The 25,053-nt window shown below is 39.6% G+C and overlaps 1 protein-coding gene across 6 annotated transcripts in view; it reads right to left on the reverse strand.

Annotated features, from left to right (window-relative positions):
• Window positions 1-12,840: 12,840 nt before the first annotated feature.
• ATXN2 (ataxin 2) overlaps window positions 12,841-25,053 on the reverse strand; it is a 38,347-nt gene continuing 26,134 nt past the window's right edge. For 3 of the 6 annotated variants that reach the window (XM_063454240.1, XM_063454236.1, XM_063454241.1), the window contains 12 exons: window positions 24,956-25,017; window positions 24,528-24,844; window positions 24,170-24,233; window positions 23,588-23,740; window positions 22,983-23,049; window positions 21,134-21,315; window positions 20,710-20,842; window positions 18,542-18,595; window positions 15,111-15,256; window positions 14,582-14,806; window positions 14,015-14,180; window positions 12,841-13,472 (listed from right to left, as the gene is read on the reverse strand). In XM_063454240.1, the coding sequence (XP_063310310.1) occupies window positions 13,444-13,472; window positions 14,015-14,180; window positions 14,582-14,806; window positions 15,111-15,256; window positions 18,542-18,595; window positions 20,710-20,842; window positions 21,134-21,315; window positions 22,983-23,049; window positions 23,588-23,740; window positions 24,170-24,233; window positions 24,528-24,844; window positions 24,956-25,017 (1,598 nt within the window). In that variant the 3' untranslated portion in view covers window positions 12,841-13,443. The remainder of the gene's footprint in view (window positions 13,473-14,014; window positions 14,181-14,581; window positions 14,807-15,110; window positions 15,257-18,541; window positions 18,596-20,709; window positions 20,843-21,133; window positions 21,316-22,982; window positions 23,050-23,587; window positions 23,741-24,169; window positions 24,234-24,527; window positions 24,845-24,955; window positions 25,018-25,053) is intronic. The other 3 variants (XM_063454237.1, XM_063454239.1, XM_063454238.1) reach the window with 3 other exon arrangements.

Here is a 25,053-nt window from a genome sequence, read left to right on the forward strand (position 1 = left end):
CTCAGTAAGACTGATCTCACAATGCTTTCAAGTTACTGCCTATCCACCCTACACTGTGTCACCTGCATGGTATCATAGTGGGCAGGGAACTACTATTTTGCTCACGTTTAACATTTAGGTTCCAAAGTAGTCCGGCCATTTTCGACGTATTCGCCGAAACCCTATGCTGGTTTTATTAAATATAGCCAGATGCCCTACAGTTGTACATTATCTGGATGATTTCTTACTGGTCGAGGAGAATATTTCCCCTCCCAGTAGCCTAAAAGAAACCATCAGTCTATTCAAACAGGTGGGTGTCCCAGTCTCCTCCACCAAGACTGAAGGAGACTTCATCACATTCCTGGGTATCATACTAGACTCAGCCACCATGCAAGCTAGCCTGCCACGCCCAAGGTAGAAAACATTCTGATCAACATAATCTCTACATACAACTCGGTACTTGCAACCGCAAGAATTACAGTCTCTGCTTGGGTCACTGAATTTTGCCATTCACATCATACCTCAAGGCCGGGCTTTCATCTCACAACTCCTTTACATGTTTCCCACTTTTAGACATGATGGACACAGGTCACCCCTGGATACCCAAGCCACGGCAGGCGTAATTATGTGGAGAACATTTTTAACCACCTTGAATGGTAAAAGCATGTTCCTTCCAAAATTGTCCTCACCTACCATTTGGTCAGACGCGGCGTCTACCACAGGTTTTGCAGCAATTTTTCAGGAACGAATGGCTTTGGGGCAGCTGGCCTTCAGAAGTTCAGGACCTGGAGGGTTTTTCCACTACCTCAGCTCTGTTTGAGATATATCCCATCGTGACGGTTGCCGTGGCATGGGTGCATTTATGGGCAGGTTCGTCTGTACGTTGCTACTCAGACAACCAAGTAACTTGTCACATTATAAACAAGGCCGATCCAAATCACTGACTATTATGAGATTCTTGAGGAAACTCACTTGGCTGGCTGCATGTCATAATTTTCTCTTGTTTTGTATTCATGTTCCAGGTGTATGTAACACTGCTGCTGACAATTTGTCTCGCTTTAATTTCCAGGCTTTTCGTCAAATACTCCCGTCAGCCGCACTCACAGCCACGAACACCCCACTATTCCACCATCTAGTAATGGACTAGATGCTATTATGCAACATAGCAGAACATTGTCCCAATTAGCACTGTCTACTAATACCCGGGAAACTTACGATAGAGCTTTCATTTGATTTAAAGATTCCTTTCTGAACACAACATCTTACAACCTTTCATCGTGACATCCTGGTTGGGCTTTGCTTCTTTTTGCCACCTCAAACTCAAACTATCATACAACACAATCAAACCATATCTGACAGGCATCCAACATCACATGCTAACTTTACAACCAGACAAATCAAGTGTCCTCCTACCAATTAAGAACATCCTTAGGGGTATTCAGAGATCCGAACCCCCACGTACGGCCCAGAGGCTACCCATAGATTTCCATATTTTTAAAGACTTCTACAATTCACTAGATTTATAGTAGTCACAGGCATACCTATGGTACCCCAAAGGCAATCCATATGCAGGTGTTAAAACATTAGTTACAATAGAGGGAAGATAGACAATGCACTTTTTTTTTTGTTATTTGTAAGGACAAAATATGCATGAGTAACAGGCGTATAAAAAAGGTTTAGAAGACAGGCATATACATCAGGCTGAGAAAATAGGCTTGTAAATCAGGCGAAAAAAAAAACCAAACAGGTTTTGAAATCAGGTTTTTAGATCAGGCTCTTAAAACAGGCTCTTAAATCAGGCTCTTAAAACAGGCTCTTAAAACAGGCTCTTAAATCAGGCTCTTAAATCAGGCTTTGAAAGCAGGCCTCCAAAGCAGGCCTCCAAAGCAGGCTTTCAAAGCAGGTTTATAGAATATCTGACTATGCTATATAACGATTCGTCACAGGTAAGACGCAGTGTATCGTTACTTAAAGCGTGGAATAGAAGGGGGTGGTGGTCCCATGGTACAGATTAAGTCAAGGTAGCTTAGCTAGGGTGAAAAGAACTTATAAAGTCCCCATTATATGGGTCAGCCTAAGCTAGCATTTCCCGAACAGATATAAGCTTACATCCGAGGGAGCTCACTGTTCATGACGGGCTAAGAAGATGTATGCAGTGAAACCGAGCATATCTTGAGCATGAGTAGTAAGGGGAGAAAACTTAACAGGAAGCTTGAGGGAATTACGCCCATGAGCAGTAGTATGTCATTCCTAAGCGTAAGATTAGTGACAAAAAATGCAAGTGACAGGAATATCATACATACAATATAAAGCTAATTACTATAATTCTCTGGCTATGTATACAGTACATATGAATATAAGCTTGCCAGTATCTACGTTTCACAGGTTAGGAAGTCCTGCAGAGGTTTGGATGGGTTAGGTAGGTGGCTCATTAGTCAGAACCCACAACATGAAATCATTGGTACAATCAATAGGGCTAGGCCGACCCACAGCCCATAGGTCAGCATGATGAAGGCAGTTGGCTGTAAGAACTTGAGACAAACTCAGCCCACGCCAGCTGGCGGTATGATAAAGTCCCCCTCTGTGGCTTTGGCGTCGTCATACCAGGAGACCGCTCCGGAGGTTCTTTGAGGGGTGTGCTGTTGCCCAGATTTTTGGTTTGCGGTGTTGTCCGCCGGGATCCGCAGCATGTTGCGTTGGGTATTGGTAGTCTGGTCTGGTGAGGCCCTTGCGTGCGTCGCTTGTAGAACGGCTGCAGGATTATGTGGTAGGGAGTTGGGGCGTGATTTCCTCCTTGAGGACCGCTGCAATCGGCACTGCCGGACGACCGCTTTGGAGGCCCTGGGTAAGCGCCTGTAATGGCTGCGTCTCGCTGCTGGGCGGATCCATGCTGCCACTATTGATTCTGCTTGTCGGTAAGTAGCTCCCCGTTTGTGTAGCGTGTCCCAGAATCTTTGGCAAAGCCAGTCGAGGGTCTCCTGTGGAGGTGTTGACCGCTTGTTGTGTGCTGCCCTCTCCTTATATCTGCGCGGAGCGGGCATCTTGGCAGTGCTGTGGTGACTTGTTGCCCCTGCACGCCGTGGGTTGTACTCGTCCGTGTGCCGTTTAGGTAGATGCTTCCAATGGGGACCGGGATATCCCCCGCCGGTGAGTGGGGGGGGGCAGGCTGCAGTAAAGTCGCTTGGGGGTTCCTGCACCGGGGGGAGCGGCCGCCTCCCCCCGGCTCCAGCCCCCGTAGGCCGCGCGCGGATCTCCGCTCTCTCGGCCCCGACAGGTCCCGGGGTAGTATCCTTCGATTCTGCGGTGCACCCCCGACGTGGGTGGTGCACCTTTAGAGGAGTTTGGGCCATAAGGTCTCCTCTGTTCCCCCGTTTTCAGCCCGGCTGTCGGGAGCTCGTGGCAAACACGTCCGCACGGCCCAATTCACTAGATTTAAACCCTTTGCCAACAACACAAACCTCATCGTTAAAACCGCCATATACGTAGCCTTGTTTATGGTTTCTTGAGACCAAGAGAATTTACCGCCATCAGCACAACACAGTCCACTCACATCCTACTTCATTCACACTTAACAAAACACATGGACTATTATATCTTAACTCTGCCTCACTCCAAAACCAGTCAACATGCACTTTCAGTAGAGGTTAAGTACTATCCTACTCACAACAGGTGGAGCCCCGTCAAACTACTGGACTCATATACCCAGCATAACAACGAACCACCATCTCAACCACTTTCAGTCTACAAGGTTCGGTACTCACTACCACCACCTTTATGACACACGTCAGGTCTTTACTTACACAGCTGGGCCTCAAATCAGCTAACTATTTGGGCCACTCCTTCCGCATAGGAGCGGCCTCCACAGCATCCAGTGCAAACATTCCAGTTCATGTTATCAAGTCACTAGGGCGCTGGAAATCATCGGCTTACTCTAAATACATACCTAACCCGGTACAAGAAGTAAGAAATGCCTTTCAAGACATGTCTGGTTAAAGTATGTATATTGCTGGTATGTAATAAATTTGATTTTCTACTTTTGCCCTCTTTATTTACAGGCCTACCTCATCGTCGGTTCCGGCACACCACAACCGACTTGCTCTTTTAATACCATCCTACACTTATCAGTGTTTGTATCTTCTGTACTATCATGAGCCCTTAACACAAGTATTAAGGCCTTTTGGCCTGTAATTGTGGGAGGGGCGTATGACACACCTCTTCCCTACTTAAGGGACACCCCTTACCTGGCTCCATATCGTTCAAGGTCAGCGCTGCAACACCCTCCCACCCAATCCTCATTATTAACTCCTTTTCTCTTTACATTTCTTCTTGGTGGGCCCTCTTTATTTACAGGCCTACCTCATCGTCGGTTCTGGCACACCACAACCGACTTGCTCTTTTAATACCATCCTACACTTATCAGTGTTTGTATCTTCTGTACTAGCATGAGCCCTTAACACAAATATATATATATACATACACACACACCTCTAAAATGTAAAAAACAAAACCCTAAAATGTATATTTTAGTTTTTCAGCCGGAGTGTTAAAAGCGGTTTCATCACTACAATTTATTTTAGTCTTAATTATTCCCTTAGTTGTATTATTTAGCCAGGGGAAGCAGCAACCACTATTCTACAAAAACATATACATTTGTATCTACCTTTTAAAAGTGCGTATTTGTTTTTTATTATCACCCACAAACATTTTCAAATATAAAAAAAATATATAACTCCTCTGAATTAATATTCCCAGTTAGGTTCACCCCCAACTATTAGGATTTCAAAAATCCTTTAAAATCTTCCTTACTTAATTCTCCACATCATAATCATATAAATATAATAGTGATAGGCAAGTAGGTATTTGTTCCAGTCATGTTGCCCATAAATGAAAATCTTCCCAGGGGACCATTCCATGTAATTGTAAATAATTGGAATCATACCAAAATTAAAAAAAAAAAAAAAAATCAACTTCTTACTGCTCTCTAAGAAATATTTCACTGCTGTATATCCTCTTTCATGTGGAATGGAAATGTGCAGTGATGTTACATCACACGATACTAAAAATAAATGTTTTAAAGGAGCACTATAGGGTCAGGAACACAAACATGTATTCCTGACCCTATAGGGTTAAAACCACCATTTAGCCACCCTGACCCTCTCTTGCCTCCCTAAATATAGTAAAATCGTACTTGTATTCAAATCTGGAGCTGCTTACTTTGTCCATTTCCTATAGACCTGTCCACTGCCTGCTGACATCAGCAGAAGTGGTAGCCTGATCCAATCACAATGCTTCCCCATAGGATTGGCTGAGACTGACAAAGAGGCAGATCAGAGGCAGAGCCAGCATGATTCAAACACAGCCCTGGCCAATCAGCATCTCCTCATAGAGATGAATTGAATAAATGAATCTCTATGAGGAAAGTTCAGTGTCTGCATGTAGAGGGAGGAGACACTGAATGTTTGGATGCATTTTGGGCAGCCATGACCCAGGAAGGATCTCTAGCAGCCATCTGAGGAGTGGCCAGTGACGTTATAACTAGGCTGTAATGTAAACACTGCATTTTCTCAGAAAATACAGTGTTTACAGCAAAAAGCCTGAAGGTAATGAGTATATTCACCAGAAAAAAATGCAATAAGCTGTAGTTGTTCTGGTGACTATAGTGTCCCTTTAAGTAGTAAAGGCAAAAAGAATTAGGAACACACCCGGAACATTCATTCTGTAGGAATAGTGCTGCCGTAGTGACCAAAATTCATACAGAATATAGATTAAGGGACAGCGCACACATAAAAATACATTTTCACATTGAGGGGGGATAGGACGAGCCACCTAAATAGTGGTTTTAACAGATTTGTGTTCCTGACACAGTGGTGTGCCTTTAAGACAAAAAAAGACGAACGGGGGGAGGGGGCGGAGCCTGACAAGCAGACGCCATATCTGAGAGCTCCCAAACAACCGATTTAATCCAACCAAATATCTAAGAAACCATAGCCCATCCGACCCTCTTACCGCCACAGCTGGGTCCCCAGAGCCATAACGCATCGATAGATGCCTTTCTTTCTCACGACAAAGCACTCCAAACCACGGCGCAAATCCGCGGTCTACAACACACCCCTGAGCCTGGGACTGGAAGCACTCCTCCGCGGCAGCACCATACAACCCCCGCAGGGAACGGAGCCCATAACCTCCCTACCGCAACCGGACCACAATGGGGAGACGCTCCCAAAAGCCAAACACAGTGGCTGACGGCAGAGACATTGGGGACATGCTGAGACAGCCCATGCAGCCTAAGCTGACCCCTGCTGGAGACCGGAATGAGGAGAACCGGGCGCAGGACAGACAAGAGGCTGCACCGATCACCCAGGCAAGTCTCCTACACATAATTGACAACCCGGACGGATCTGCACCCTCAACAAAGCAGGATTTGAAACTCCTGCTTAATGACATCCAACAAGTGTGGGCTGCTGACCTCAGGGCTCTGAGAACTGACATACAGGCCATAACTGACAGAGTACAAACCTCTGAAAAGGACATATGTACTGCCAGAACTGACATCGTGGCCCTTAAAGAGACAGTACAACAATTGCAAACCACTCAAGTCACACTGTCACACCAAATCTCAGCCCTGGAGGACAAACAGCGCAGGAACCACATAAAAATCCGTAGCATCCCTGCTGCGGTGACCGCAGAGGAACTCCCTCATTACGTATGTAGATTAATCACATCCATACTGCCTCACACAACAGCCAAAAAGATGATTATGGACGGAGTATATCGCATATCGGGCACACCTAAAACACCAACTGGAACAGCACGAGACGTTATCCTCCGCTGCTTATCCTCACAAGATAGGAACCAGATCATGATTGCATTGAAGAATAAAGCACCTCTGCCCTTTGAAGGCTCCTCGTTAACATTTTATCAAGACCTCACCAAAAATACCCTAGTCTGGAGGAAGTCATTGGGTACAGTTACCTCTCAACTACGATCTGCAGCCATACCCTACCGCTGGGGAGCCCCAGGAACGCTTGTGGTAACCCACAATGGACATAATCACATACTCACGTCAATAGAAGGGGCACCGGCCTTCATCCAAGCACTGGGACTAACTGACAGCCATCAGAACCCACTGGCGACCACCCCTAGGGGCACATGGGACCCTGCCCACATCACCCCCTTCGTCCCAAGAGCCGGAAGCTCACAGGAAACCGACGGTTGACAGCTAATGGAGACTGGGCCAATGATTATGGCTATGGCACCTGCACAAAAAACATCTGGGGCAAAATCTACACAACATACCTGTTTGATTTAAGTTGCATATGTATATATATATTTTTTTTTTATTCCTGTTTCTCTCTCATACACACGTTCCAGACCACTGCTCTACCAGTGCTCTAGAACACGCATAGACAAGCACCTTGAGGCACACTGATGCTACACCCCCCCACCCCACCCCACCCCCTTGGTTAGGGGCAACACATAAAGAGGAGGTCCCACATCTCCCCTCAGGCACCTTGGCAGTGCACCTAGCGACACCCAGCCACATACCTTAATATGACAGCCACTAGGCAAAAGACACCCCACACCTGGGGAGCTCCCACAGAATACCACAGACATACGCATGGGAGGCCACTACAAGCCTCCACATAGAATCCCATACGACTCTCACACACATCACAAGGGCACACCTAAGAGCCCCTTTTTTCTCGAGATACCCAACACCCATCACTCCTCTCAGATGCGCTCACAAGAAAGCCATCTCCTGTTATAACGCACACAAAAGATAATGTTGACAAGCATGTTTTCTATCTTGTTATTAATCCTGTTAAAAAAGAAAAAAAAAAGTGCAGCACACCATGACTATGCTATGCGGAACACTGTCAATCTCTTTCTAAAGCCATGTAATATTGCTGAAATGTATATTTACCGCTGCACTCAAAAATAAAGAATTTATATAAAAAAAAAAAAAAAAGATGAACAGAAAAATTTAACTCAGAAGTAAATTGAGTTGTATCAACAATTGTACCAATATTGGTACTTTTTAAAATTGGAGTATGATTAAGGTGGATTGTAAAAGAAATGCCCTCTAGTCACAATGCATGTAATGTGAAGGGGAATAAAAGCTATTGAGTAGGTATAAGTAAGAAATACTGTCAGTAGAGTATAGAATGGAGACAGAGTTAAGTTAAAGGGACACTGGAGTCACCAAAACAACTTTAGCTTAATAAAGCAGTTTTGGTGTAAAGATCATGCATCTGAAGTCTCACTGCTCGATTCTCTGCCACTTAGACGTTGAAACACTTTGTTTATCTAGCCCTAGGCACACCTCTCTGCATGCGACTTGCGTAGTCTTCCTAAAGTAATCTAATGTTTAAACTTCCTTTGTTGCAAATTCTGTAGAAATTTAGAATTTCAGATTTCCTGTTCTGTGAAGAGCTTGCTAGAAACTACAGGAATATCCTGCATGTAATGAAAGTGCAATTTACAGAGCATGAGAGAAGAAGAAGAAAAAAAAAAAGTTTAACCCCTTAAGACCGCAGGACGTTCTATGCCATCCTTATTTTGGTGGCTCTAACCGCCGCAGGACGGCATAGAACGTCCTGCGATCTTTTGTACTTACCCGGTCACCGGCGATCCCGGTATGGGTGACTTACCTGGGAGCCCAGGGAGTCCCCCTCTGTCCTCTTCGGCCCCCCAGGGCCATGTGATCGTGAGGTCCTTGCGAGGACCCTGCGATCACATGGACGGCATAGCCGTCCATGTCAATGTCAGCAGGGGGAGTGCCTGTAATGACAGGTACTCCCCCTGCTGTCTGGAAAAAATAAATAAAAAATATTTTAAAAACAGTAACAGTTGAACGTTATTGCGCTTGAAGCAGCTGTTGTGGCAGTTCAAGCATGTCTGTTACTATTTGCACATGAAAAATAAATGTTAAAAAAAATCATTATTGTTACCGTTTTTTTTAAATTTATTATGCTTAAGTGACTACTCCTAGTACGGGCCTGGGCATCACCTAACCTACCTACCTGCCCGCATATGTATAGCTATTAGCAGTAAGAGGCAGGGAAATCCCAGTGGAATCTATAAAGCAGAGGCTAGCTACTAGAATTCAGCTTGTTTACATTTAATCGACTGCACCAAAGTTTACTTTGCATTACTTAGTTTTATTCATGCTTTTACTCGACATAACTTTATAGCAAGACTCAGGGCCTAGGACGTGACGCAGGCTAGAATTAGAGCAAATATCATTATGTCAGACACCTGAGCTTGTACATGCCTGTAATTATTTTATTTTAATGTCAGTTTGCATACCCGTTCTGGTCTACTTTTCTACGCTGCATGTTGACTGACATAGCTACTACTTCGCCTGAAACCAAGCTTGTATGTTAAAGATAAAAAATTGTGCAGTTGTAACTTATGTTTGCTATACCAGAACCGCCGGTACCTGCTGTTGTGGCAGTACCGGCAAGTTTGTAATTTCTATGCACACCAAAATAAAGAATTTAAAAAAAAAAAAAAGTGTAAAAATAAGATTATATATACATATATATATATATATATATATATATATATATATATATATATAATCTCAAAATACACATACAATGATATTGATTAAATATATAATTTTCATTATATATAATAAATAAATACGTTAAAAAAAAGCGTAATTTCATTCTATTTTAAAATTAATATATATTAATATCAAAATACATGTAGAACAAAATATATATCTATATACATAAGTATATATATATATATATATATACCTATATATAAATAAAAATAAAAAATTATATACGGTATATAATAATTCTACGTATATTTATGTAATAATTTTACATAATTAGGTCATTTTATTAATTACAATTTGCAGGACCTGCCTGACAACCCAGGCTGAAAGTTCAGGGAATTAAATTTTCTAGCACTATATTTAACCCTGTAACTTTCCAAGACACCATAAAACCTGTAAATGGGGGGTACGGTTTTACTCGGAAAACTTCGCTGAACACAAATATTAGTGTATTTTAAAACAGTAAAATAAATTACAACGACGATATCGTCAGTGACAGTGACATTTTTTGCATTTTTTCCCACACACAAATGGCACTTACACTGACGATATAATTGTTGTGATAGGTTTTACTGTTTTGAAACACTAATATTTGTGTTCAGCGAAGTCTCCTGAGTATAACAGTACCCCTCATGTACAGGTTTTATGGTGTTTTCAAAAGTTACAGCGTCAAATATAAGGTTTGCGTTTCAGTTTTTGCACATTAAAATTTGCCAGGTTGCCTTTGAGACCGTATGGTAGCCCAGGAATGAACATTATCCCCATGATGGCATACCATTTTCAATAGTAGACAACCCAGGGTATTGCAAATAGGGTATGTTCAGGTTTTTTTAGTAGCCACTTAGTCACAAACACTGGCCAAAATTTACGTTCAAATTAGTTTTTTGCATTTTCAAATATTAACACTAACTTTGGCCAGTGTTTGTGACCAAGTGGCTACTAAAAAAGACTGGACATACTCCATTTGCAATACCTTGGGTTGTCTACTTTTGAAAATGGTATGCCATCATGGGGGCAATTCTTATTCCTGGGCTACCATATGGTCTCAAAGGCAACGTAACCAATCTGGCGAATTTCAATGTGAAAAAACTGAAATATGTAACACGCTATATTTGACCCTGTAACTTCCCAAAACACCATAAAACCTGTACATAGGGGGTACTGTTTTACACGTGAGACATCAAATGTGTATTGTATTGCAGTAAAATCTAACAGTATTTTGACATTCAGTTAAAATGTCACGTAGAACTAAAACAATTAAAAAAAAACGTATTTTCTCCCATTTATTTTATATTTTTTTCATATTAAATTAGGTTTCATACCTAAATATTTGATGTTAAATGAAAGCCCTGTTTCCCCTGAATAAAATGATATATAATAAGGGGGGGTGCATTTAATATGAAAGAGGTGAATTACGGTTGGACAGACATATAGCGCAAATGCCAGGTTTTGTCTCCTTTTTTGGATCACAACTTGTACATTTGGCTGCGGTCTTAAGGGGTTAAACAGCTTATTGAAAATGAAACCATTTTGTGTTCATGCAGGCATGCTGTGAGAGTCATGGACATGGGAGGTGTGGCTAGGGCTGCATATACATGAAAAGTTTAATTAACTGCGAAATGGCACCGAATTCAGTAGTGAAACTTCAGAGGCAAAAAAAATGGTTCATTAAGCTTAAGTTGTTGAATGAATCTTTTAATAAGTTAAGAGGATCCCTTAGTCAGAGACCTACAGAGAAGATGGTGTTGAAGAAGAGCGTGTTTATTTTAGATTAGACCTAGTCAGATCATATGCCTGGAATTAATTTGCATTGTATGAAAGAGCATCAAGGTATAAAGGGATGGCAATAGGATTATATCCTACCCTGCCAACCCTCAAATAGCACTTCAGAAAGAACTGCTCTGTCATCCTCCTAGTAGTAATGGTGTGGACAGAGCCAGTTCCTCCGCAACCTAATGGGGTCAATGAAACCACTGCCATGACATTCGGTGTATCGTCTGCCAGTCAATCACAGCATGATCCAAAATCCACCAAAATCTACCAGACTGCTCTGAGATCACAATCGATCATTTTGCTACCCAAGCCCCAGAGAGACATTGCCCTTGAGGAATGAAGTGGTATTGAGTCACATCCTTGGATCTTTGCAAATCAGGATATTGTTCTTTACAAAAACAAATTGTAGTTTAAAAATAAAAAAAAATAAAAAACAGACTCTGGATGGCAACTGATTTCATAACCGCAGAACTTTCAAATGCTTGCCAGATACATTAACAGGTGCTCAAAATGTAAGTCTGTCTGCAATTTAGGAAGCGTGGCAATTACTTCTAGCAAGAAACTCTTTAACCCCTTAAGGACCAAACTTCTGGAATAAAAGGGAATCATGACGTGTCACAAACGTCATGTTTCCTTAAGGGGTTAAAGCTTGCTACGAATCTCAGATCGAGGTCTGAGTCTCTTAGGGGTTCATGGGTTAGTAGTAGATCATGACACAGAGTGAGCTCCTCAGGAAAAGAATTGAGAAATAGAAGATAAAGCATAGATTACTAAAGGAGGCTTTGGCCAAATTGAGAGTATCCCAGTAATATAGGTTCTTTCAATATAAATTTTCTACATAACAGCTGAAATTAATGGTATAGCAGGAAATACAAGGCTGATAAGATTGTTTCTTCATGAAGAATTTTTTAAACTCCCCTTTTCCCTGCTGTGGCCAGTGGCTTGCTCAGATCCTGGTCAACTAAAGGAAAAACCATTTGACAGATCCTACTTATGGTAGTCTACCTTGGTTGTCAGATAGTCCACTTTGTCTTGCTGCAATACAAACTTCCAAGAACAGCGATCAACCAAGCCAATTCCTGTCCATTTTATTATATGAACCATTTCTTCAAATAATACGCAAACATTTGATCTTACAGCATAGCACACCAGTCATTTTTTTGCTGCAGGAAATCTCCAAGAAAACTATTTTTATGTTCAATATCGCTTTGATGGCTTTAAAACAGTGTTGTTTTACTCTGACATAAAACGTGTGTTATTTTGAAGTAAGCCATAAAGATTCTCATATAAATTAATACCCATAATAAAAACAAAATTCACACATCAAATCGTGGTTAATGTAATAAAGCATTGAGATGTCCTTCCAGTGCAAATCATAACTCACAGCTGTTAAATTGCACGCGTGTAGCTAAACAATTTAGCATTTGCCCAAGTCAGAATAATCTCAATAAGCATGTAAATCCAAATCTTCACTACCAGTAAATATTCGTGTTTGAAGGAGTAACACACAAGGCAGATTCAGTTTTTAAAACTTTTTTTTTTTTTATTTTTTTTTTTAGGTTTTATTTTATATTATCTACAAAGTAAAAGTTTTTTTTTTTCTTAACTTAAAAGTTACACCGCTGTTGGAGGCAGCAGCTGTATCATCAGACCCGACTCATAAATAATAATACATCAGGTTGATGATCAGAATCTTTACTGAATCGGTTTCAAGTTTAGTTAGAAGTAAAAGGGATTTTAGAGTCTTGATTTTGTTTTTTTAAGGTGAAGATAGCAGCAAGAATCAAATTGTGTTACTTCCTTCGCTAGCTGATGAGTTCATAACTTAGAAGGGACTTTAAAAATAAATAACTTCCAGTTATCAGCAAGCAAAGGTTGGGGCTTTAGGAGGACTGATGCAGCGCACAGGGTAGCCTGCAAGCTCCTACATGCCTCTACACAGTCCAAATCTTTCCCACTGCAAGATGATCAGTTAGCATTCCTATCGGATGTTAAAAGAAATCAAGATTTATTTTAAACAAAAATGAGATTCTAGATGACAATGCTTCCAGGAAGGAAGCATGTGGGAAGTTTTTGGCCTATAAAAGGGTTCCAGCCTTTTCACTGATCACACTCCAGATTCACAGCTGCTGTTGGTGATGTGCTTGCACTGGAAAGGGAAATAAAAAATAAAAATAAATAAATGCCATTTCCAATAAGGTTAACAAAATAAATCACACACACGCAAAGTCCGTAATTTTTTTTTTTTTTTTTTAAACTACTAATGTTCAAATTTTAATATCAGGGTTAGATGTGCCTTAAAGATGTATTTCGTCTAGGGGATGGGATGTGGGGGAATCCCAATCAATATGCATCAATAGAATTCCATCCTAGGGTTTGAAGATGGAATTACCGTAATCAATCACACATACATGTCCCAAATGCCACTGTCTAACTGAAGGAATATTAAAAAAAAAAAAAAAAAAAAAAAAACACAGAAGACATTTTGGATTTGTTTAAAACTCAAATCTAGAAATACCTAACTTTTCATAATAGGTCAAAACTATTAAAATATAATGCCTAAAATAATACAAGCCCAGAAGACGGCATCAGACTCCCATTTTAATTCGCAGTGAATCAGTCTGTCTGTTCAACATCTTTCTGACAATTTGAAATGCTGCACTGACTGAATCATTCATTATGTTGGGTTACCTGGAGCATGGGTCATATAGGGAAAATGTGCAGTTGTAGACACGGGAATGGGCTGTAAACCACTTTGAGCCAGAGCAGCCTGAGGGCCCCCTGGTGGCTGTGCAGTCATAAGCATCATTGGATGAGCAGATGGGTGTGATGGAACCATTCCTGATTGCACATGAGCCTGCAAAGGGAAAAATAAAATTGCAAATCATTTCGAAATGTATAATGGAACAAAAACAGATATCGCCTATTGGAAGTTAATGGAACAATTTGTGCCGTGCGATCTATATAAAAGTTTAAATAAAAAATAAAATAAAAATACACAGGGCAAATATCAATACCCAAGCCCACAGTATCATTGAGTATTACCAATTATAGGGTACAAGAGCAGCAGACTGCAAAATGCATGTATTTCCCCTTTATATAATCACTTGAACCATCCTGATTGTGCACACTAAGACCATATTACTAAAAATGTGAAAGAATAAAAAAAATTTAATAAATAAAAAGAGTGGAAGTGTGTGTCTCAAATTCCTTGTATTGTAGCAGTGATTGGTTTAAACCAAATATGAAGTGCTGTACCTGTTGAACGTGAGCCATGTGTGGTGGGTTTGTGTAGGCAGGCTGCACGTGCGAGGGATGGAGTGCAAATACAGTCTGTTGAGTTGGGAAACTGTTCTGTGGTGACTGGGCATTGGACCCAGGGGTCATAGAAGGTGGTGTGGGTGCCAGTCCAGCATGGTATATTGCAGATTGCTGCTGTTGACTTGCTAAATGGAGAGCCTGTGCAGCTTGATGCTGATGGTGCTGGAAAATAGAAAGAAAATTGTATTAATAAATAAAGTTTCACATTAAAAAACTAAACAAAACACTGTTTCAATTGTGGCCAACAGTGGGTGGGTTCCTTGACGAAAGTACTCGGCATGAGCAGCCTGCCAACATTCATGTCTAGTATCGTCCTATAAGTCTTCAAAATAGGACTTATTAAATCATACAATAAACCAAGCGATTGTATGCATACAGGTTTTATTAGTTTGAAGGGATATTAGGGAAGTTTTAGATAGAAATTATTTTTAACAGCACACTGTGTAAAATAAAGAAAATCACTTACTTGTACAGGGCTTGGGGCTGCGTGACTGCCACCATGTTGGTTCTGTTGTTGGCCAGTGGGAGTAGCTGAAGGCTGTGGGTGAGGTGGATGTGGATGTAGAGCAGCACTAGGATGAGCATACTGCTGTGCCAGTGAGCTGGTAGAAACTGAAATCCAGGAGGAAAAAAAAAAAAAAAACACAAACAAATTTTAGAGTTTGATAACATTCTTAATGTTTCAAAACATTCTTAAAGCATGTTAACAAAACAGAACTGGGGAGAAAATCCCAAAAAAATGCAAATGTAAGCTGGCGGTCTGGACGGCAAAGGCAGGCTAGACCTAAAGAGAAGACAACAATACTTAAAAGGTACACTCCAAGCAGCATAACCACTAAAGCTCATCACAGTGGTTATGGTACCAGGTGTGCCCCGGAGACCACACAACCCCATTGTAAGTCGTTTGACTTCTTACCTGGGTGTCCACCCCAGCTCTTTATAATACCAAAGTAGCTCATTTGCTCAACGTGATTGGGTTTGGTTTGCTTTTACCATACGAATAATAAAGCCTCACATTTGATTGCCAGACAAAGCAAACCAAGTCTCCAAGATGGCATTCAATATGCAACTCTGAAGTCTCAAACACAGATAATGAACAGTCTAAGGCCCACTAAACAAAACCACTGTATTAGATATACATCAAGAATATAATTTACCTTTATCAGAACAAATTAAAAGGGACACTATAGTCACCAAAAGAAGTTTAACTGCTCAAGTTTCTGCCATTTAGGAGTTATTTCACTTTTGTGTGTTGATGCAGCCCTAGTCACACCTCCCCTGGTAGTGACTGACACAGACTACATGAACAAAAATCGTTTCATTTTCAATCAGATGTAATTTACTTTAAAAGATTGTATCCTCTACTCTGTAAATTGAACTTTAATTACATACAGTAGACTCCTGCAGTATCTAGCACGCTATTAACAGAACAGTAGATGATAAATTCTAAGTTATACAAAATTTGCAATAAAGTATAAACATTAGATGACTCTTCCTAGGAAGTGTGCCTTGGGCTACAGAAACAAAAGTGATTTAACACCTAAATTGCAGAGAATTGAGCAGTGAGACACTAGGAGTATGATATTTACACCAAAACCACTTCATTAACGTAAAGTTGTTTTGGTGACTATAGTGTCCCTTTAAATGAACAGATAATTTTTTGCTGCAGTTTTATGCAAACATCTAGATTGAATAAGAGACTTAAGTCGGTTTCTTCCTGATAGCAGTCCACATAACCTGTAGACAATCTTGTATGAGACAGTTGTGAAGAATGTGAATAGCTATGAATAAGAACTTAGGTGAAGTGGGCCCCCTCCCAATACACATATTGTACATGGATTAATTACATTTTAATTTAATCTGCACTATTCCACAAATATGTGCAGTGTACTGACCATCAAGGATATTGGCTTTTTAAACAATGCAAGAATTTAAATTGGAACCTGGAATTAAACTTTATATTAAAAGGAAAAACAAAAACCCACACAACACAAAACAAAAAAAACAGCATTTTCAAACACTAACCAAAGAGATTGGTTTAGTATTTACTACATCTTGTGTAATCCTGGATGAATTTTTATCTAAAATATGCTGATGCAGAAAGCACTTTGATACATGTACTGGCTACTCTTGAGAGAGAAAAAAAAAAAAAAAAAAGAAAACACCACCTTAACCTGGTTTGCAGAAAAGATATGCTGAAGCTAAATCAATACACACGTTCCTCATCGGAGTAGTAAAGACTATTTACTTTATAGAATATATATACTATATAGAAAGGTAGCATTCTTAAAGAAACCTTTTCATAGTTTTGAAACACATCTAGAGTCCATAAGACCCCTATGTCATGTCTGGCCCAAGGCTTTGTTTCTATAAGTTAATAGGTAGATGTAATAAATAAAAAAACAGAAAAGGCCCACCTTTACGTAATGCTATCTTTTCAATTAGTCAAAATACATGATTAGGTTTATTGCAACACAGGAGGCAACCTTCAAAAAGATGCCAAAAGGACTGCATTATTTGCAACACTTATCAAACAAAGAATACAAACTTTGCTCTATAAGTAAAATAAAAACACCCTAAAGTGTAAATATCCAGGAGCAAGAAATTAGATTTAGTATTGGTATGAATTAAATATACTAAAGAAAATGGTAGAACAATCCACAGGACGAATTGTGGAGATTTGACTGACTCCTCCCTCCCAGGTTCAACCGTCGGATGCCTTGCTTTGCCTGGGAAGAGTCAGTCAAATATCCACAATTCGTGGATACCTCCCTCGTGGGTTCCAGCCTTTAGCTGTGAGGTCGCAGGCTACAGGGACTCGCACACCGTCCTCACCGGCTGTAAGAAGGGAGCAGAGAGGATTTCTCCTTTCTTTTGCAATCCGCATCCATCCGGGTCTGGATCACACGTTTTATGACTTTTAACACTTGAGACTTAACAGACTATACTCCTACCTCAGCATTTCACCGTTATTTTTATATATTGGCATTCTTTGAATTTTTAATTCTTATTTAATAAACTTCATGTGTTTTCATCAATCTGGTTTTACATCTATTACAAGGCTACTGTTTGGTTCTGGAATTTAGTCTGTCTATACTTAATTGCCATTTGATCTATATCTTCTGGACTGTGCATTTTCTTCTTATTTATTCTAAGTAGATTAATTCATAGGTGCTTGTTTCACCCGGCATTGTTATTACAGACCGAGTCATAGCTACCTGTGATACAAAAGTGACACAAAGATTTGTTACAGATTTTGGACAGTTAATTTGTTGCAATACAATAAGGACTATCAGTTGGTTAATTTTTTTACAACTAAATGCAAAATTGCAATCCTATTGTGATAGAGACGTGTCTTTGTATATACTCTACTTTTTAACCCAGTTCAAATTGTATTTGAAGATTGTGTTTTAAGATTTTACCATTATCTCTAGTATATTTAATTCATACCAATACTAAATCTAATTTCTTGCTCCTGGATATTCACACTGTAGGGTGTTCTTATTTTATTTTAACTCTTCGGACTTGGTGGAGTCCTATTTTTCCAGTTAGAGCATATTTACTATATTGTCTTTATTCCCTCTCACAAAATCGGTTGCTTCCTTTTGACAGCTTCAGAACTTTCAGTTCATTCTTTGCTCTATAAGTGCCTTAGAACATGCTCTGCTTTTTAAATACACGGCACATCTACAGTATTGTAAGAAAATAATTCCCCAGAAAGACAATGAAGTGACCAGAGTGAAAAATGTATGATAGGAAGGTTAGATTTCACAAGCACTTGAGTCCATTCTACATGTTCACCATGTCTGGAAAGGAAAACTTTGCAAAAGACATTTTACCAATGGAGTTCTTAAAAGCAGTCAATATGCAGGAAATTGAAACAAAACAACAACTCACTGGCAAAGTAGAAAGAAGGGGCTGTCTCCTTGTTGTTGGGTATTTTGGGACATGCTGAATTTGGGGAAATAGAAAGGTAAATTAAATTAGCCTTTTTGTGAAAGCAAAATAGGGCTGACATTTATGCAAGGACAAATTTTATTTATGCGGTTACGTTTTTCAAAGATGTCAGTGGCAAATAAACATTTATGTTTGAATACCTTCCACTGTGAAGGAAATGTACGTGCATACTGGTGTCTTACTGGGGCTAAAATCATGCCTATTAACAAATGTCATATTCAGTGAGCATAGATTAGATGAACCAAGCAAGAGTTAGATTAAAGAGCAATCGAAAGCCACAAATCGTGATAACTCAGATAAGAGCCACGTAAAAAGCTGCAAGATCTGAAATTGCACTCCTACAATTAGAGCATGTATACAATCCACAGACATTTGATGTGATCCCAATTCTTCCTTCATCTTTTTGGAGTTATGAAAAAACATACTTGCCAAAACAGGAAAACTAAGAAATTTAACAGACTAAATATATGGAGCATTTTCAAGATTCTACTTTGAAATAAATCACTGCGGTATTAAATATAGCTTAGCTGGTATAGCAGTAGTCACTAGTTATTATTGCTCAAACCTGGTCATTCAAGTAGTAACTGGTAACAAGGCAGGGGAAAATAAATAGAATGTTTACAATGTAGGCAAGTGGATTTTCTCCATTAACATTTTCTTCAGGCAAGCCAAATTTTAGCCTGGGTCTGTAATTGGTACATAGGGCACCAACAGGATGAAATATTCTGCAACAAAAGTAGCAGAAAATCTTAAAAATTGGTATTTACACCAATTGTGGAAATAATTAATTTACAGATCTAGTTACACTATAGCATTCAGAATAAAAAACATGCCTTCCTAACACTATAGTGCTGGACTACTTATTTAGGTGTCCACTTCCTCCCAAAATATAAGAAGGAATTTTAGCTACCTTTTCTCCATCGCCATACTGATTTCATCATGGCTGTGCCACAACTTCTATAGGAAAGCTACTGCACATGCACAGCAAAAACACTCAGATGTAACAATGTAAACTCTGCTGAACGTGCAGGAACAGGCTATAGACACTAGAACTACGACTTTAAGCTGTATTGGTTTTGGCGACTATAGTGTCCCCTTAATAGTAGCCAATAGCATGATCAAAAAAACCCAAAGTTAGCTAAAAAGTGGGGCATTTAAAATACACACATTCTTAAAATGTTTTTTAAATTTACATACAGTTCTTGCCATGTCTGGCAAATCATGCAAATTAGTTAACTTCTTTACTTTCTCCACTGGTGGCAGAAGTGCTGAACACATATGTGCTCATACAGCAATTTAAGTGCCAATAATGCAAGGGTTTTTTTTTTGTTTTTTTTAGTTTGTCAAAATGAGGGCAGTTTTTGGGTCCCTCATCCATGCATGCACATATTGTGGTAAATAAAGTAACAGTTTCACTTTAACCCCTTAAGGACACGACATGTGTGACATGTCATGATTCCCTTTTATTCTAGAAGTTTGGTCCTTAAGGGGTTAACTATTTAAATCTAGTTGTGTCTTAGCCAGAGTAACATCAGCAAGATGAGGAACATATGAGAATACCTTCTAGATCCTACAATAATGTTAAAGACCACAATATTAGATTTGTTTAACCTAGAATAACTAAATAGCAACACTAATCTTTAGCTCAAGATATTCTTGCCTACGTGTTTGTGACAATTATGAAAATTCCAAGAGAATGTATGGTTTATCACATGCACACATCTGGTTGGGCTCAAAACTTTTCCCACTCAAGGTTTAATTGGGACTGGGAAGCTGCACTAACATTTTGTCAGAGTAATAATAGATTTAAATCTAGATATAAAGGATAAAATGTCCTCTCAGGCATACATATGATCCCCTTACCTTTAATCTACGAAACGAACCAGTGGGGATAGTTTTAGATTAAAGTGTCTAATATTCTAGAATATTTACCATAATAACAAAGAAGAGGATAAAATCCAGAGATGTCTGAATGGTTAGGTACTACAGCATATTTAAATCCAACATGAAAGCGAAAACGGTTATTTGTGAATATGTAGCAAAATAAGACCGTGAAGGAAATTCCAAGTCTGTATTATACAGTTCTGTCTTATGGCCGTGACTCTTACCATACATAGCATGTGTTTGCTCCGGGGCTCCATACTGTGTAGCAGATGAGGATACCAAGCCAGCCTGTGCATGCGTTGGTGGTGGAATCATTCTGGTACCCCCTTGTATAACTTGGCCATACATATGTGGAGGCTGTAAAAACAAAATATATTAGAGTGAGCTTATTTGGTTAAGTTAAAATGTTTTCCCCTTATTCCTTCTTTTAGTCTTTCCAGGCACCATTAATGTTCACTCGTCCATTCATTAAAATGCCTTTTCATACAAACCAACTCATATATTGCTTTCTATACAAACCAAAAATTACTTGATCATCAAGGGATGACTTTACCTCGCCATGACAGTTTGCAAAACACATAATGAATATTACATTTAAACAGTCTTTAGAAGCCGTTTCTGCAGTACAAGATTTTTAGAAGTAAATACCTGCGATTGATAATGTTGAACGTGTTGCATGAGTGGCTGATTCGGAAATTGCTGAGGGCTGTAAGTCACATACTGCGCAGAGTAGGCAGGTGACGTTACTATTGGGGGTCCAGCTGCAGACACTGGATGCATCATTGTGTTCTGGTGATGTTGATCTTGCCTTTGCTGGGGCATATTTGGAACTGAAAACAAAGTCAGCATAATTAACAATCAGTAATTTAATGTTACCCATCCCCCCTCTTTCCCTATTATAAGCCGTCCACTTTTCATGCAAATAAATCTGTCTTTTAAATGAACAATACTCTAAATTGTAACAGGAATAAAATTTGACACAGGGCATAATATATATATATATTTCATACAATTATGGTCAAAGGACCACTATAGGCAGGTCCCTCTAGTTTTAACACTGCAGCTGAAAACATAGCAGTTTCATAGAAACTGCTATGTTTCACTGAGGGTTAATCCAGCCTCTAGTGGCTGTCTCACTGACAGCCGCTAGAGGCGCTTCCGCGATTCTCACTGTGAAAATCACAGTGAGAAGACGCTGGACGTCCATAGGAAAGCATTGAGTAATGCTTTCCTATGGGCGGTTTGAATGCATGTGCGGCTCTTGCCGAAAATTCAGATCTGACAGCAACTGAGGGAGGAGAGGCGCGCTGGAGAAAGGTAGGTTGCTGAAGGGGTTTTAACCCCTTCAGCCCAGAAGGAGGGGGACCTAATGACCCTATAGTGCCAGGAACACGAGTTTGTTTTCCTGGCACTATAGAGGTCCTTTAATGGTATTTGATGATAGAGTGCCAGAGTGCCAAAGTCCAAAAAAATAAATAAAAAATAACCCAATAGAGAAACCAGTGTATGGGAGGGACACACATGACATGCTATGTCAAGATATAAAACAGACATGTTTAAATTAAGCTAGAATAGACACCAATGTTCAGTTACTTTTTACTTTATGTAATCAATAAAGGTTGAGTTAATATCCATTTTGTCCACAAGACCACAATTTCTACCGCCACAGTCAGTCTCTTTCCTGAACACTGGCATATGGTGTAATTTCTCTGGTTTACTCAAGTTGTTATTTTATACAGTAAAAAGCTTAATATACTTAAAAATGTAAAGGTTCACTAAAATCACCTAGAGCACTTAATCTCAATGAAGGGGTCTTGTCAATTTAACCCTGCAATGACAAACAGCAGTTTGTTTTTTGTAAAACAAGCACACCTCTGGTGCCTGTCTTACTATGTGCTGACATAGTAAAATGGTCACATGATGCAGCTCATAGGATAGCACTGAAGTAAATTATTTCCAATGACAAACATTGGACTGTACCATCACAGGAGGAAACTGTGCCTCCTCGATGACCTCTTGGGAAGCTGATAAAAATTGGATTATCGGCACTGGAAAAAGGGGAGTAAAAACCTTGTTTGTTTTAAGTTTTTATTGTTATTTTTTTTAATTTTTTTTATACAAAGGCACGGTGGGGTGTGCGTTGGAATACTAGGGATAGGGGCCCCCAGTGGTGTTAGGAATACGGGTTGATATTTCTAATTCTATAGTGGTCTTTTTATAACTTGCAGAAACATTCTATGCAACACTGCAAGGTCAGCAGCTGTAGAGCTAGTGAAGGGAGCATCATGATTGGCTGAATCCCTTCCTGGCTGTGGGAGACTGAGCAGGATGATTTGAAGAAGTCAGGAAGTTCAAATGTGAGTGTTTATTTACTGCTTTTGATTATATCTTAAAGCATTTAAGAACAAAACAAAAATGGTCAACTTAAACCTGGATTATCCCTTTTGAAGTCATGCAGCATGCAGACAGTAACTAAGCACAGATGTGCACATCTCACCTTTACCTGCTCTGTAAGTTTTGGCCTGGTTCACTGGCATGGTCGTCATCGGAATTGAATACAATGGCTAAAAAACAAATACAAATAGTGGCATGTTAATATACCATCTAAAGCATGAGGCAAAAACCATATACAAATGATTAAGTATTCAAGTACAAGATGAGTCCATGCAAGGTCATTTTTTTTTTTTAAATTGAAAGAAAGAATGGTAAAACAGTAGTCAGTAATACATGGTTTAGCTAGTTGGATACTATAATGGTCGACGAAACTCATACAAATGCTGAAGACAATTATGAAAAACTTATTTAAAACCGAAAAGCTATAGCTTAGCAAAATATAAACACAAACTAAAAGCATCTAAAAAGGCAAATCATCCCATTAGGTAGGAAATTTCCAATTTGACAAACACTTGAACAAACACTTGAGCAAACGAAAGTGTCCCTACCATATATAGACATTTCCAAGGGGAAAAGAATTACCGAATACAACGGACAATGCATCATTCCCAGCACACGTAATAAGAATACAGCAGTATCTTTAAAACATGATTGTACCATGCCTCAGGATCATAATTGAAGACAACTTTAAATGCAAATTTAAGTTACCTGCACCCCAGGGCTAACAGGAACTGGGTACATCATATTTGGTGCAAAACAAACTGGTTGTGTATACACAGGGGTTGGCTGCTGGTGTCCCACCATTGAGGGACTGGGTTGCGCTTGTGGCCGAGGTGATGTTGGTGTTGTCGAAGGCTTGGGCTGTAAGATTAAAAAAAAAAAAAAAAAAAACATTACGTGCAAGAGTTAAAAAAAAAATTGAGGCAATGTAGCAAAAATACATAAGGAAAAAAAATAAAAAAAAACTTTCACACATTCACTTAAGGCAAGCAACTAGGAGTATGGCTCCCTACACCTGTATTCTATCCCCACAAGGACACATTGTAAAGCACTATGGAAAATGTTTATGCAATATAAATGTATACACACACACACATACAATTTGAACTGTTATGTTACTCATTCTATCAGTCAAGGAAGGAAGAAAGTACGAGTCCAGTGCATTGGAAATAAAGCCTGGAGCCTTCGCTTGTATACTGTATTTGTAAATACAGGGTGCCAATGGAATAGCCTGGCCATGCCCTACAATATGCAGCGTTATCACTATGAACAGCTGGAGTTCCTAGTTACCTGAGCGTACGAGCGTGGATTAAACTCCTTTGCATTAGGATTTAGGGTGGATTTTCGCACTTGCCTACAAAGAGAGGATGTATAAAGTTGGTCAGCCAATATAAGAGTTGAAAATATGTGGTACAACATAAAACATAAGCTAGTTACACAGAGATGCAGGAATTCTTTATGAAGCAAAGCAGAATATTGCCGGCAAAATATCCAACCATAACCAAGAATCAGGACTCCCAGTATGGCTACATTTCTTTAGCAATTTATTTTACCAGCACCAAAACATTTCTTTAAATGGCATAGCTCATGTATGTAATGCACACACAAAAATAGCACACACGACCAGCTGTAACGCAATAGAACTTACTCTGCAGCATTTTCTTTTTTGTCCTCTTTGTCTTCACGTTCTTGTTTTCCTGGAGCAGAGGTCTGAACACCTTGAGAGGTTACTTCAAGACCTCTTTTGTGGTCTGAACTGCTGCTGCTGCTAATAGAAGGTGAGACACTAGGACTACTAGGTTTACTACTACTATTGCTAGTAGGGGCATTGCTGCCACTATCACTTGGGGATTCCTTGGCTACAGAGTCAACTTTCTCCTTTATAAGCTCTCTAGCTTTCTCCCCACCATCACGATTTTTGGAAAGAAGCTGATCCATAGGATCAGGACTAGAACTCGGCTGGAGCTGGAAAAAAAAAAAAAATCCATTAAGATGAAAATCCAAGCATGACCCATGGCATCACTTACAATTTAATGTTAATCATATCCAACACTTGCTAAAAATGCAAGCACTTACTCTAAAATCGTTCCTGAATCTCTTCAGGTCATCAAGTTGTTTTCTTTGTTCAGGTGACACTACTGTAAAACCAAAATGGACAAAAAATAAATAAATAA

This window comes from Pelobates fuscus, chromosome 5, assembly GCF_036172605.1.
Source record: "Pelobates fuscus isolate aPelFus1 chromosome 5, aPelFus1.pri, whole genome shotgun sequence".
In the NCBI taxonomy this organism is placed as follows: domain Eukaryota; kingdom Metazoa; phylum Chordata; class Amphibia; order Anura; family Pelobatidae; genus Pelobates; species Pelobates fuscus.